Here is a 13,120-nt window from a genome sequence, read left to right on the forward strand (position 1 = left end):
CTTCCTTCACCAGACCGTTTTACAAAGCAATAGATTCCTAGGGGCTCCAGAGGTTGTGAGTGGCATAGATGGGTCTGGCTGCTGTCTGGCGGGGCAGGCGTTATCCGGTGGGGGGGGGGTGAGATACCCATGGAGGCTGCTCTCTTAGCATGGAGCAGCCCTTTGGGAATTTCAGTTAGCACCCCATGTATCTGTGGCACAGTGGGACCAGAGCAGCAGCCCCTGATTTCTACAGCAGCATCCATCTACCCTCGCGGGGAAGTGCCCACGCACACTTCTTCCCTCACCCCATCGCTCACAGCTGAACGTTCTTGCAGTAGAATCTGTCCATGAACGTGGGATTGGTCTGACTCCACACCCCAGACCTTGTTGTCTGCCCAGCCTGGCCCACAGCTCCCTTCCCCCGTGGCTGCCAGGGAAGCGGGAAGCTGGGCCAGACTGGGGCAGAAGCTGAGCTCTGGGGTGTGGCTCAGTTTCTCAGACCTTGGCTGTTGTGCTCCGCTCATCCGCCTGTGCTGATGCTAGTTCCGCCGGCTTGGTGGTAGAGCGCTCCAGCTCTTCAGAGGAGGCCTTGTCACCAGTGCACTGTCTGCAGGGAAAGCCAAGGGTCCTCTGAAGCACCTCGCAGCACGGCTTTCCCGAGGACTCACCGAAGGCAGATCTACTGGACACTTACCTAAAAAAGAGCTACCGGTTTTCTGGGAGAAATCCATGCTAAAAAGAGCTGCTTTCTGCATCCTCTATAAACAGGCAGGCTGCTCATGTACAGGTACCACTGGTGCCAAAGATCTCTGCTCCGACTCAGGAAAGACAGATAGACATGAAAGCCCCATATTGTCCAGGCAAGCTACGGTTTCCAGGCCGGCTGCAGATGAGCCAGGGGTGTGAGATTCAGCTCAAGCAAGTGTTTAGGTCACGGTGAGGTAGTGGGGACGGCTCCCACCGTCCTCTTGCAGCGCTGCTGTTCAGTCAGGTGCATTTTAGCAGCGTGTGTGCTCGGATTTCTCTCAGGTGGGGTGAGTGACAGGAAGCGCGCCAGGCTGGCCTGGGGCTGTTCTGTGGAGGAAGGTTCCATGGAATTCCCTTCTGGAGTGAGGCAGAGAGAGGGCAGCATCCGAGCCACAAGCGCAGAGTCCCAGGGCTGGCCAACACCACAGGCTTGTGCCAAGTGGGGAGGGCTGGGTTCCCCACTGTAATGATGTTGGGATCTCAGTTTTCATTTATAAGGAGTTTGTTTCCAGCCCTGCCCCTCCACCCCCAAAGGCCATGAGACTCCAATGGGTGGGCTGTGCCAAGAGCCCCACATGGCTTTAATCTTGCCCTGCCTAGCAGAACACCATCATCTTCCCCTGAACAGTGCGCGAGAAGGCACAAGAGGGAGGGGGTCAGAGAGCACCATCCCCTAGCGCAGGAGAACAACATAAAACAGCATCGGGGGATTGGAACGCTGGATTCTCCCCCGCGTGCCCACCAGACGAGCCTTGTGACCCGGGAATCCTGCCCTTTCTCTGCCTGCCGTCTTGTCTCTGGCCAGAGCTGAAGAGATGGAGAAGGAGTTTCTGGAGGGGCTGGACGAGATCATCCAGCAGTCTGACAAGGGCCGGGAGAAGATCCGGCACTTGGGATCCTGTGAATGTGAAGAGATCGTGGAGTCCGTCTTTGTGCCCCTGGCCCGGCACTGCATGGCGAGGGGAGACTACGCCAGAGCCTTGTATTTCTTGTTGGAGTGTGCGGCGGCTTATTTACATCTGTCGAACAACTACATGGTGAGCTGCTTTGCCCCCTTGGCCCTGACATCCGTGTCAGTTCAGGCGCGCCTCCATGGTCTCCCTCTGACTTTGCCCCATTTTAGCAGGCTGTCCCGATTTCCCCGAGGAGCCAGCATCCTTTGGTTCTTTCCCAATGGCCGTGTTAGGCCTACGTCTTCTTTGTCTTCCCTTCCTATTTTGCCAGAGAAGCTGAGCTGAGGAGCAGAATTTTAGTGTCACAGATGTAGCACACGGGAGTTTACAAGCAAAATTCTGGGCTACGTTTAAGTGCCCCTTTTGACCCGCGTAGTCAGTCAAAAGTTGGGATTCTCTGAGTTGTTTCTGTTAGAAGGAGAAACTGAGTCAGGTCTTGCAGTGATGCAATCCTCTTTATTTACAACATTCTAGTTCCCCGAACACTCTAGGAATCCAATAGCTGGAGACAGTTAATTGCACATAGCTCCACTCCCCTTTCCAGACAGCTCTGCCCACACACGCTCTCACCTTTCTCTCTGGGTAACAAGTTCTTTCGCAGTCGTCCTTGGCTTTCTTCTGCCCTCTCTCCTTCCCGTGCGCCAGCGGGGGGGCCGGGTAGGAGACACGGAGCTGCCTCCGCCTGTACAGATGGGATTCCCCTGGCCATCTCCCGGAGCAGGCTGGGGAATCCAGCCCTCTCTCTTCAGCAGGTGGCGGGGTTGGAGAGGCGTGCGTTGCCGGGGGTGTCCCATTCATCTCTGCACTTTGCTTTGTTTAAGGCTTTTAGCAATTTGAATATAGCAGAGAATCTGATCAAATCGGTGGATTTCAAAGCGACTGTAATTAACCCGTTTGAGGAAGCCACCTTCTGCAGCCTGAAGGGTGAGGTAAAGAGACAGCAAGGCCCTGAGGAATCTCTTTGGGTATCTAGTCGGGATCATGCATGGAAGATGATTGCAGGTTTCCTGCGTCTCCCTCCTGTGTCCGTACAACCTCACCCAGAACTGAAAGTCCAGACTGCTGGACAGGCTCACATGCCCCCTTGGCTTAGGTAGCACCGCTGTGCTGCCTCTCCCAGCTCAATTCATTAAAGGGTGGAGGTCACAACAGTTTCAACGAGATTTAACCAACCCACTTCCTACCTCCGCCTTGGCTCCAGCATCGATGTCATGCTAGAAAATGGCATCAGAACGCGCCGTTGACTGCTAATTTTACAAACCGTCTTTGTCTCCCTCTCCCTTCCTCTCTGCAGGTCTGTTATAACATGGGCCAAATGAATTTGGCCAAGAAATTTATCAGGAGGGCTTTGGTTTTACTGAAAAGAAGATTCCCATATATCTTGATTGGAGTCGTCTTTAAGACTGTGCTGGAGGCGTCAAAGCATGCGTCTCACCAGAAGAAGCCGTTCTTGTTTACTCGCTCTCGAGGGTAGGAAGTAGAACCGGAGTAACACCTAGCTGGGTGGATTTCATCTTAGTCCCTGGTTGGCAGTTAGATCTTGATCCGGCAGACACTTAAGCACATGCTTAACTTGAAGGGTGTAACGCTCATACTTCAAATTAAGCATGTGAAGGGTGGGGGCTTTAAAGCCTGGTGTTCACATACTGAGGCTACATCTAGACGGCAGCGCTTTTCTGCGATACAGGAGGTATCCCAGAAAAGCAATGACGCGGCCCAGGAACGCGTTCGCTTTTCCGAAAAAATTTTCAGAAAAGCAGATGTGTTCTTTCGCCATCCCTGTAAACCTCGTTCTACGAGAGAGAAAGGAGGGCTTGAAAGACGAGGTTTTTCCCGAAATTTGGCACCGTGTAGATGCGCCAAATTTCAAAAAAGCCTCTTTTGAAAGAAAAGTGGAAAAATATACGCAAATTGCGGTTCACAACTTGCATATCTTTTTCCGACTTTTCTTTGTAGTCTAGACATAGCCTTAGTGAAGGAGGAATTACAGGTACTTGCATTCCCAAGAGAAGAGAACTTTAAAGCAAGGCTTTTTCATACGGTTGATGGATTTCCATTCCAAATGTCTAATGAGTGTGCAGTCCTCCCACACTCTCCTCCGTCTCCCCCCGAGCCAGCGTGGGCAGGGCCTCCGGCCAGGGTCTCCTCCCTCAGTCACCCGCCTCCCTCTTGCTTTCCCCACCTCTTGCCCCAGACCCCTCATTCCCTCCACCCCAAACAGCCTCCCACCCTGTCTCTTTCCTCTCCTCCAGCCCTCCCGGCGTCTCTTCCTTTCGCCCAAGCCCACCCGCCCCGAGAGTCCCCCAAGCGTTTCTTCCTAGCTTGTGGGCTTCAACGAATAAATCGCAGGCCGGGTCCCCGTGGGAGCCCACGACTCCAGCGCCTGGGACTTAAGAAAAAACCCAAATGTCATGGGAGTTGACAGCCTGACTTTCCCCAGGTCCCCCTCACAGCTGCCCCCTCTGGTCCTGCGCCCCCTGCCCTCTGCCGGCTTGCGGGATGGTGGGGGAGAAGCGGCTGCTCCAGCCAGCGCTGTTCCCTCAGGCTCTGGCCATGCCCCTTCTGTCCCCCTCCTCAGACAGAGCTGGCAGGGGGCTACAATTGCTTATCCCACCTGGCTGGAACCTAACAGCTGACCTGTGGAGGCCAGGGAAGGGGGGCGAGTTCTCAGCATTGCTGCAGAACGCACCCTCTTGTGCTGCCCCTCCCACAGCCAGACAAAGTGGGGGGAGCAGATATCTCCTCTCCTACCCCATCCCCACCCTACAGTACCACCCTCCACCCACTGAGCCTCCCCCGACTGGTACCCCGTCATCCTCCTGCTACCTCCTGCTGCCCCGAACCTTCCCTGGCTCTGCTCCTCGGAGGAGGGGGAAATGTGCTGCTCAGGATTCCCCCCCCCCCATTTAATTAGTAGTGGCAGTGAGATCCTTGTCCTGAAGCTGCCTCTTGCGTGACAGGGAGAAGAAATTAGCTTTCCTGTACCAGCAGAGCCACTGCCTCTCCTTACTGTGGCAACTCTTCAGCCTGGACACGGCCACCAACAGCAAGAAGTTCTGTCGCCTGGCGGCGCTCATGAAGGTGAACTCGGCAGAGGAATCGGGGGACGAGAGCCAGGTGGGTCCAGACAACCCTCTCTCCAGCCCCAAAGAGGAGGGAGGAACTGGCAGCACTGGAAGGAACTGTGGTGGCAGGACGTCTCCTGCCCCACGGGGTTATTGATGAGGTGGTGAAGGCGAGGACTTTCACAGGGTTCACAAAAGAGCTAGATAGATTCATGGAGGTCCCTCGCCTCTGTTTGTCTGGAAATGGGTGACAGGGGAGGGATCACGTGAGGATTCCCTGTTCTGTTCACTCCCTCTGGTACAGTTGGTGTTGGCTGCTGTCGGCAGACAGGCTATTGGGTAGCCTGAAAGTAGGAATAAGAGATCCTCCGGAAAAGGGCTTATTTTCTGGAGAATCACGTCTAGACTGGCGCTTTTCTCCGGCTTATTCCCAAGCTGGAAAAAAGCGGCAGCCATGTAAATGCAAATGCCGTGGGGGATATTTAAATCCCCCGCGGATTTGCAATTGCGATGTGTCTCATTAGCATCCCTTTTCCGGAAAGGGATGCCAATGTAGACACAGCCCTTATGTTTAATGGTCTGTGTTGAAAGAGAAAAAGGAGCAAAGAAATGTAGGGGTTCTGGTTTATCCCTGTGTCCCTTTTGCACCTACACCAGATAATGATCCAGTCAGTTTTAGACTCTTGTGTTTTTTCTCTTGTTTGGGACATTTTAGATCATTTCATCCTATACGGAATTCTCACTCTGCTGCCAGATGATGGGCTACCAGGATGAATGGATGAAATACGAGCTAATGGCCATCCAGCGTAGCTCTCACCTCCAGGTTATCGGAGGCGGGCTATTAACAACAGTTAAATTAGCACAGTCATTGGCCTATATGAAGCTCTGTTTGGGAAACCTGCCCCTGTCTATTCAGTTAGGTAAGTCTGCTTTCACCATACGTGGTGAAGAGGAGGCCTTCGTGCTAAGGGAGAGACACTTAATATGTTTGTTTTTCTCCACAGGCTATCGAGCCCATGAGATGTGTGTGCATCTGAAGAAACCCAAGCTGGACTGCCTGGTTCTCTGCATGCTCTTCGAAGCTCTCTTTCTGAGCATCAGGTATGGTGCAAATCGATCTTCCCTTGTGGATGGGCTAAGGAGAACAGTGCGTGGAAAAGAAATCTAATAGGGAACTGCGGGAGGTAGATGGGGGATCAGTTTTTCCTAGCAATTGATCAAGTGTACTTGTCAAATTCATTCCCTGCAAACTGTCATGAATTTTCAAAACAAAAAAGTTGTGATTTATTTAGGGCCTGGCTTAAACATAAAGACGGCATTCTTAGTGACACTTGGGTTCCGCAGGGGTCTGGTTTGGGACCGGCTCTGTTCAATATCTTCATCAACGATTTAGATATTGGCATAGAAAGTACGCTTATTAATTTTGCAGATGATACCAAGCTGGGAGGGGTTGCGACTAATCTGGAGGATAGGGTTGTAATTCAAAATGATCTGGACAAATTGGAGAAATGGTCTGAGGTAAACAGGATGAAGTTTAATAAAGACAAATGCAAAGTGCTCCACTTAGGAAGGAACAATCAGTTTCACACATACAGAATGGGAAGTGACTGTCTAGGAAGGAGTACTGCAGAAAGGGATCTAGGGGTCATAGTGGACCACAAGCTGAATATGAGTCAGCAGTGTGATGCTGTTGCAAAAAAACAAACAAACATGATTCTGGGATGCATTAACAGATGTGTTGTGAGCAAGACATGAGAAGTCATTCTTCCGCTCTCCTCTGCACTAGTTAGGCCTCAGTGGGAGTATTGTGTCCAGTTCTGGGCACCACATTTCAAGAAAGATGTGGAGAAATTGGAGAGGGTCCAGAGAAGAGCAACGAGAATGATGAAAGGTCTAGAGAACATGACCTATGAGGGAAGGCTGAAAGAATTGGGTTTGTTTAGCTTAGAAAAGAGAAGATTGAGGGGGGACATGATCGCCGTTTTCGGGTATCTAAAAGGGTGTCTCAAGGAGGAGGGAGAAAACTTGTTCATCTTGGTCTCTGAGGCTAGGACAAGAAGCAATGGGCTTAAACTGCAGCGAGGGAGGTTTAGGTTGGACATTAGGAAAAAGTTCCTGTCAGGGTAGTCAAACACTGGAATAAATTGCCCAGGGAGGTTGTGGAATCTCCATCTCTGGAGATATTTAAGAGGAGGTTAGATAAATGTCTATCAGGGATGGTCTAGACAGTACTTGGGTCCTGCCGTGAGGGCAGGGGACTGGACTCGATGACGTCTCGAGATCCCTTCCAGTCCTAGTGTTCTATGATTCTATGATTACCTGGTTTGGTTCTGTCGTTATAACCACATGCCCTGCCCACTGAAGTCCCTGGAATTTGACAAGTAAACGTTGTCAATGGCAAGGAAAATATGTAAAAGATCACAGTGTGGGGGTAGTTTCTTGCTTCCCAAGTTCTCCACGGCAGTGTGATTTACCCAGGGCCCGACTTATGGTGCCCAGCCTGGCTGCCCGAGGAGGAGGTGGAGGTTTAATACTGAGCAGTCCCTCGGAGCGCTTACTGTGAATTACCATCAGTTAGAACAATATGCCTTGTAGAGAAGGAGGTGGAAGGCACATTATGAGCGTGACCAAGGACCTCCGTGGTCTGTAGAGCCCGGGAGAGGGGGAGTGAAGAAGTCTGGACTAAGTCTGGCTTTGGCTGGGACTCAACGCCCGGCCCTGTGTCAGTGGGCCCACCTTAGCATGGCCCTGCTCGGATCTCACAGCCGCTGGCTCTCTGTGTCGGGACATGGGAGATCTATCCCTGTCCTGCCTCTTCTTTTTCTGAGGCACGGGTGGCTGGGATTGGTGCCTGCACACCAGTCCCGTGCCATGGTCATGCGGTGCTGGGATGTCTTGTCCTTGCTCGGCACCGGGGCACTCCACAGCAGCAATGAAGTGCTCGGCGCTGGGTCCGACGACCCCTGTTCTGATTGGGATTGCAGTGCCGCTTCCCTGGGAATGACCTTCAGCCGCTGAGCTCCGTTTCTTAAAGACCTAGGTCTGAGGGTCTTACAAACTGAGCCGCGATCCCTTTGATGGCTCTCGTCCAGACACTTTAAACATAACGTGTGTGGATCGCTCTTAGGCATGTGTCTGCCACGGGCCGCATGGGCTTTGAAGCCCAGTGACCTAGATGTGCCCAGTGTCAGGGACTAGAGGGAGAGAAGAACGACCCTCCCAAGAGAGAAACTAATGATTGACAAACTACTCCAATAAAACCATCTACAACTATCTACAGCTACTACCTATTAGCTATGCACTCTGAAGACACTAGTGGCTAATGGCTAGCACACTTGCAAAGACAAGCACCAAGATATTCCAGCTAACCGCCACTGGTGGTAAGAAGGAACTGGTGAAGGGGCGGGTTGGTGGGGCTCTGTATCGGGCACCCTGAAGGCGCCGCTCCAGGGGGCATCCAGGCTGACCCTATGGCTAGCTGCTAGGGGAAAAATCTTCTGGCTACGGTGCACGAGTGTGTGTGTACACACCTGAGTGGGATGGACAGGAACACGTCTCGAAGAACAAGAGTTACGAGATGGTACATAACTGATTTTCCTCCTGTCCCCAGCAGACTGGAAGAATGGTCTATTTCTTATTAGACATCCATTTACAACAGCTCTCTCTGGGCCACAATGCCTCCCTCAACACACCTGTTCCCACAACTGTTCCTTCTGCTGGGGCAGGTTTGTTTGCTGCGATAGGTGGGCCACCTGAATTCTATAAAGACTGCCCCTGGTGCTTTTTATGGTCAATACCAGCTGGAAAGGAAACCAGCTATCCCCAGGGGACCTTGCAGACACTTATATGCACACAGGGATACTTTGCACACCTGGGAAAGGCCACAAGGGAATGTCTCTATTCACTTGGGGTCTTGTCAGGCATCTTTGAGGCCCTCCTCCAGAAGTTGTTTCGCCGAAGATCCATGGAGAGAAAAATAGGATAGGTATATGAGTGGAATGATGGACAGAGGAGGAGACGTGGAAAGAGGAAAGGAAATGAAGGGGTAGAGGAGGAACACCCCAGGATAAAATGTGTTGTGCAGTAATGCTCCATGATATTTAGGTACCAAGACTGTGTGCGTGTGCTGAGCTGGCTGGAGGAGTTGGCCGTCGTGGAGGACAGAATCATCGGGATGGCTTGTTTCTTCTCTTACTGCTTAGAACTCTTGCTGTATGCTGGTGAGTACGGGGTGGAGAGGACAGCGGACAGCGGCATGCTTTGCAAAGACGCTCCTGGACAGGGACGGTCGCCGCGGCCACGCGGCCAAAAGTGGTGGTGCCGTTCCGGCATCTCGGTGGTGGTGACATGATGTTGGCGCGTTTTTAGTGATGAGAGCTGAAAGGGTTAACGGAAAAGGGGTTGTGGCTCCCAGGTGGGTGTGTTGATATTTGTGTGACCGTTGAAGCTGCTGGGATATTCTCATACAAATCTGGAACCTTATGCTTGGAGGCGGGAAGCTGTGATGTTGGCTTACAAACCACTCAAGGCTAACTGTGGGTTCTCAGACTTCACTCAGCTGGCATGGAGACATTCCGGACCTCTACCCCAATCTCCTTGCTCCTTGGAGCCCCCGGCACTCCCCACCTCTCCTGAAGTCTTGGGCTCACTGAAAACCTTGGCAGTACAAATACTGACTTGGCAAAAGCCCTCCCGGCAATGATGCAGTTGCACCAGCAAAAAAATCCTTTGGATGGGACAACTTATACCCGCCATGGTGAAGGGCATACGATGTAGTGGCAATTGTCCCTTTTCCAGTATAGCTGCATTTGGTCCTGCTTTGAGCAGGGGGTTGGACTAGATTTTGGTTGTCATTATTTGGCTTTTTCTCCTTCCCCAAAATTGGAAGAGTTTGAAACTCTCTTTCTCCTCGGTAGGTTAAAAAGGTCCTCTTTCAAAAGCACCTCTGAGAGAGACAGGGTATGTCTACACTACAGAGGTTTTTTTTTTTTTTTGGAAAAACAACTGTTTTTCTGAAAACACTTCACTTACGTCCACACTGCAATCGCGTTCTTTCGGAAAAAAAATCGAAAGAACAGAGGGCATTGGTAAACCTCTTTCTACGAGAAAGAAGTCTTTTTCAGAAAGAGCTCTTTCGGAAAAAGGCATGTGTGGATGGGGAAGAGGGAATTATTTCGCAAGAAGAGGAAAGAGGAAAAAGCACAGGTGCCCATGCGGCCATTCCACCCATAGTAATCACAACTTGTACGCAAGATAGCGTCCATTCAGTGTGGACACTATCTGTTGAAAAAGCAGATCACTTTTTCGATGTGTTTTCATAGTGTGGACATGCTCTTTCGGAAGAAGTTTTTTGGAGGATCTTTTCCAGAAAAGCTTCTTCCGAAAGAAGCCTGCAGTCTAGATATAGCCACAGACGGGATGCTTGGGTGAAATGTTATTGATGCTTTCATTTTTTTTCTTCCCAATGCAGGGTTTCTCCCCTTGCACTAGAGACCACTAATACAGCACTTGTGACAGCCCCAAAGAGCTCAGTTAAAACTCCAAAGCTTACAGCATTTCTGTTAGATTTTCACTGAGATCAGAGGATTTTCTTCTGCCAGGCAATTTAGCTACTCCCAAGATTCCTTTTGAGTATCTCTGTCCTTCGGTAGTTTTAGAATACAGAAAAGCACTCTCCCCAGTAACGGCTTCTCTAACGCAAATTTCTTTTACAGGGTTTTCATTTAAACCATTTAAAGAATGCCTGGAATTCATACAACACAATGAAAAAAACTGCATCCTTATGTCTCAGAACAGCATCATGCTGGGGCTGTATTCCTCCCTGGCCATTTGGTAATAGCCGAAGTCTCCTCCAGATTGCTTTGCTGTGTGACTGTGTTAGGCTTTATTTGGTCTGTATGGCGGCTTGGAACTTGGAAACTTTGGGCTGGATTCTGCCATCCGTGCTCATGCTGACTCGCACCATAGTTGAGGAGTCCTATTGAAATCAATGGGACTACTTGAGTGATCAGGTACTTCTCTACTTGAGTGAAAGTGGCAGAATTGGGCCAAGTCTATCAGAGGACGGAATATTGATGAGCCTGGAAGCCACCTTGGCTGAGCAGTGGTGGAAAAGCATTGTCATTATGTCGCATACCAGGGATGGATAAATCGAGGTGCAGGAAAAACACCTTTCCTTTACACTATTATTATAATCAACATCATTGTGCCTAGGAGCCCTAACCATGAAGCAGGGTCATGCTTGGCACTGCCCTGTCATGGCACAATGAGACAGCCACTGCCCCCAAAGTGCTATCTAAGTTGGTGGTAATCCTAGCTCGTGCTTTGTTGCAAGCATTAGGAAGAATTCCTCTCCCCATGGGCTAGCGCTGGGCAGGTAGCTAGATACAGGATGAGTTTTCCATCTTCCTCTGTAGATCGGTGCCTTCGGCTGGTCCAGTAGTCCAGTCCCCTACAGCAAATCTGAAGTGGCTCTCTTGGCGATCTAGGTTTGCCAGACTTCAGGAGTGGGGCAACTTCAGGGAGCCTTTTGAAAAGGCCAGACGGTTGCTGAGGAGAACGAACGCCTCCTTCTTCGCGACAAGTGGATTCTGTAGATTCTTGGAGTGCGAGGTCCTTATGCTACGGAAACACATTGAGGAAAAACCTGAAAGTGTCCGAGAGACCCGTACAAAGACGCTCAAGGTGAGAGAGGGAGAAGGTGATGGTCGCATTGTGTGGAAAGACTGTGGAAGTGCAGTACAGCTGCAAGTGAAGGCCTGGTGTCTGTGGATGGCTGCTAGGTATGAAGGGCCTGATCCAAAGCCCCTGGTGTCTTCCCAGGGGTTTCTGTGGGCTTTGAATCAGGCGCATTCAGAACAGTCATCTCTCAAGTCTTCTTTCCCAGCCTGACTTACCATAATGCCCAGGGGCTGAAGCAGGCTAGGGGCAGTCCAGAGCTGGGGGCTGGTGGCGTGTAGGTGGCCTGGTAACTGGCAGGACAATCTCTATTACAGGCAGCCCAGGATAATGGTCGGCGTTCTCGTGGGGGGTCGAGAGAGCCAATCCAAAGAGGCGGGGTTGGCAAGATAGGTAGCTGTGGTCAGGGCAGCAAGGCGGTCCAGGCAGCAACCAGCAGCTTCCTCTTCCTGTTGGGGTCTTTATATAGTCCAGGTGCCCAATGAGAATGCAGTCAGCCCAGCCAATCAGGGCCCTAGCTGCGGTTGGTCCAGGGTAGAATTCAGTATGCTGCCATGGCGCAGAGGCTAGGATGCTAGAGACCCAGGGGGCTTGGATTTAATACCCGGATCCCGACACCTGCAGCCTTCCAGTCCTGTGCGTCTACTCAGCCCTGCTAGGCTGGAACTCCTGCTTTGAATTGCCTAGTTCCCTAATTGGGCACCTGGACTGGCTGTTCAGGTGGTGGACTGGTTTTGAAATCCCTTCCGTGGTGCACCCTAGCTCAGCATGAGCAATAATATGCTGCATGCGGGAGGGGGAGGAGGGCGTTGATCATAAATTTTCCTTCTTTCCAGGCCATTCATCTAAAATGTGATGGCAAGAATTGGAAAATCTCTCCGCCCCCCCCATAATACCCCAGAGGGGGCGGGAGATCCCCAGGCGAAATGACGTGTCCCCCAGGCGCACTTACACACTTCTGGTTTTGGCATGGAGCGTGGAAATGGGTCAAAGGCGATGAATGGTATTTGCATGCTTCCAGCTGTGCGAGGGAGCAGGGGAGGCGCATGGCAATGTTTGTTTGCTGCCGCTAAGTTTGTGTTCATATTGTAGAGCTCTGTAGGGGAAACAGACCAACTTGAAACTGAATGCAATAGAAAGCAGGATGCCAGTGGAAAGTCTCCGAAAGGGGGGGGGGGACCCTTGCTTAAACAGCGGTGTTTCATTCCCATAGCTCTATGTTTCCAGGGCCAGCGACGGATGCACATTTGTGGGCTGAGAGAACCACGACTGATTATTTGGACATGACGAGGATGTGGAAGAAGATGCCATTAACTGTGACTTGTCTCCATCTCAGTCACTTGGCAAGAAATGGATCTTTAGGCTCCTCTTAGCCTGCAAAGGGACCTCAAAGTTCTGGGATGTCATCCTGACACAACTCTCAATTGTTCTCCTGGTAGGACTTGGACCAGGGTCTTTCGCAATGCTCCACCAGCCCCATCTACTACCCTCGGGTTTACCACCTCAAAGCCTATGTCTTCCTGGTGTTGGGCAATGAAGAGCAGAGCCAGAACCACCTCGACCAAGCATTCAAACTCTGCAACACCTATGGAAACCTGCTGGAGAAGTCCTGGCTGGAGATCAGCAAAGTAAGTCCTGGGACCCGGTAATCTAAAAGCTTGTTCCTTCAGCATCAGATGAGCTGGTCTCTGGGAA

General features: G+C 51.3%; 1 protein-coding gene across 4 annotated transcripts in view; it reads left to right on the plus strand.

The window, feature by feature from the left end:
* The window catches only part of ADCY10 (adenylate cyclase 10), a 51,817-nt gene that overhangs the window by 35,547 nt on the left and 3,150 nt on the right, over positions 1-13,120 (plus strand). For 3 of the 4 annotated variants that reach the window (XM_075936961.2, XM_075936963.2, XM_075936960.2), the window contains 10 exons: positions 1,535-1,766; positions 2,504-2,611; positions 2,977-3,152; positions 4,643-4,799; positions 5,463-5,667; positions 5,752-5,848; positions 8,852-8,967; positions 10,462-10,579; positions 11,236-11,431; positions 12,865-13,053. In XM_075936961.2, coding sequence (XP_075793076.2) covers positions 1,535-1,766; positions 2,504-2,611; positions 2,977-3,152; positions 4,643-4,799; positions 5,463-5,667; positions 5,752-5,848; positions 8,852-8,967; positions 10,462-10,579; positions 11,236-11,431; positions 12,865-13,053 — 1,594 coding nt within the window. The remainder of the gene's footprint in view (positions 1-1,534; positions 1,767-2,503; positions 2,612-2,976; positions 3,153-4,642; positions 4,800-5,462; positions 5,668-5,751; positions 5,849-8,851; positions 8,968-10,461; positions 10,580-11,235; positions 11,432-12,864; positions 13,054-13,120) is intronic. The other variant, XM_075936962.2, reaches the window with a different exon arrangement.

The sequence above is a fragment of the Pelodiscus sinensis genome, chromosome 9 (genome assembly GCF_052426305.1).
Source record: "Pelodiscus sinensis isolate ZL-2025 chromosome 9, ASM5242630v1, whole genome shotgun sequence".
Taxonomy (NCBI): Eukaryota; Metazoa; Chordata; order Testudines; family Trionychidae; genus Pelodiscus; species Pelodiscus sinensis.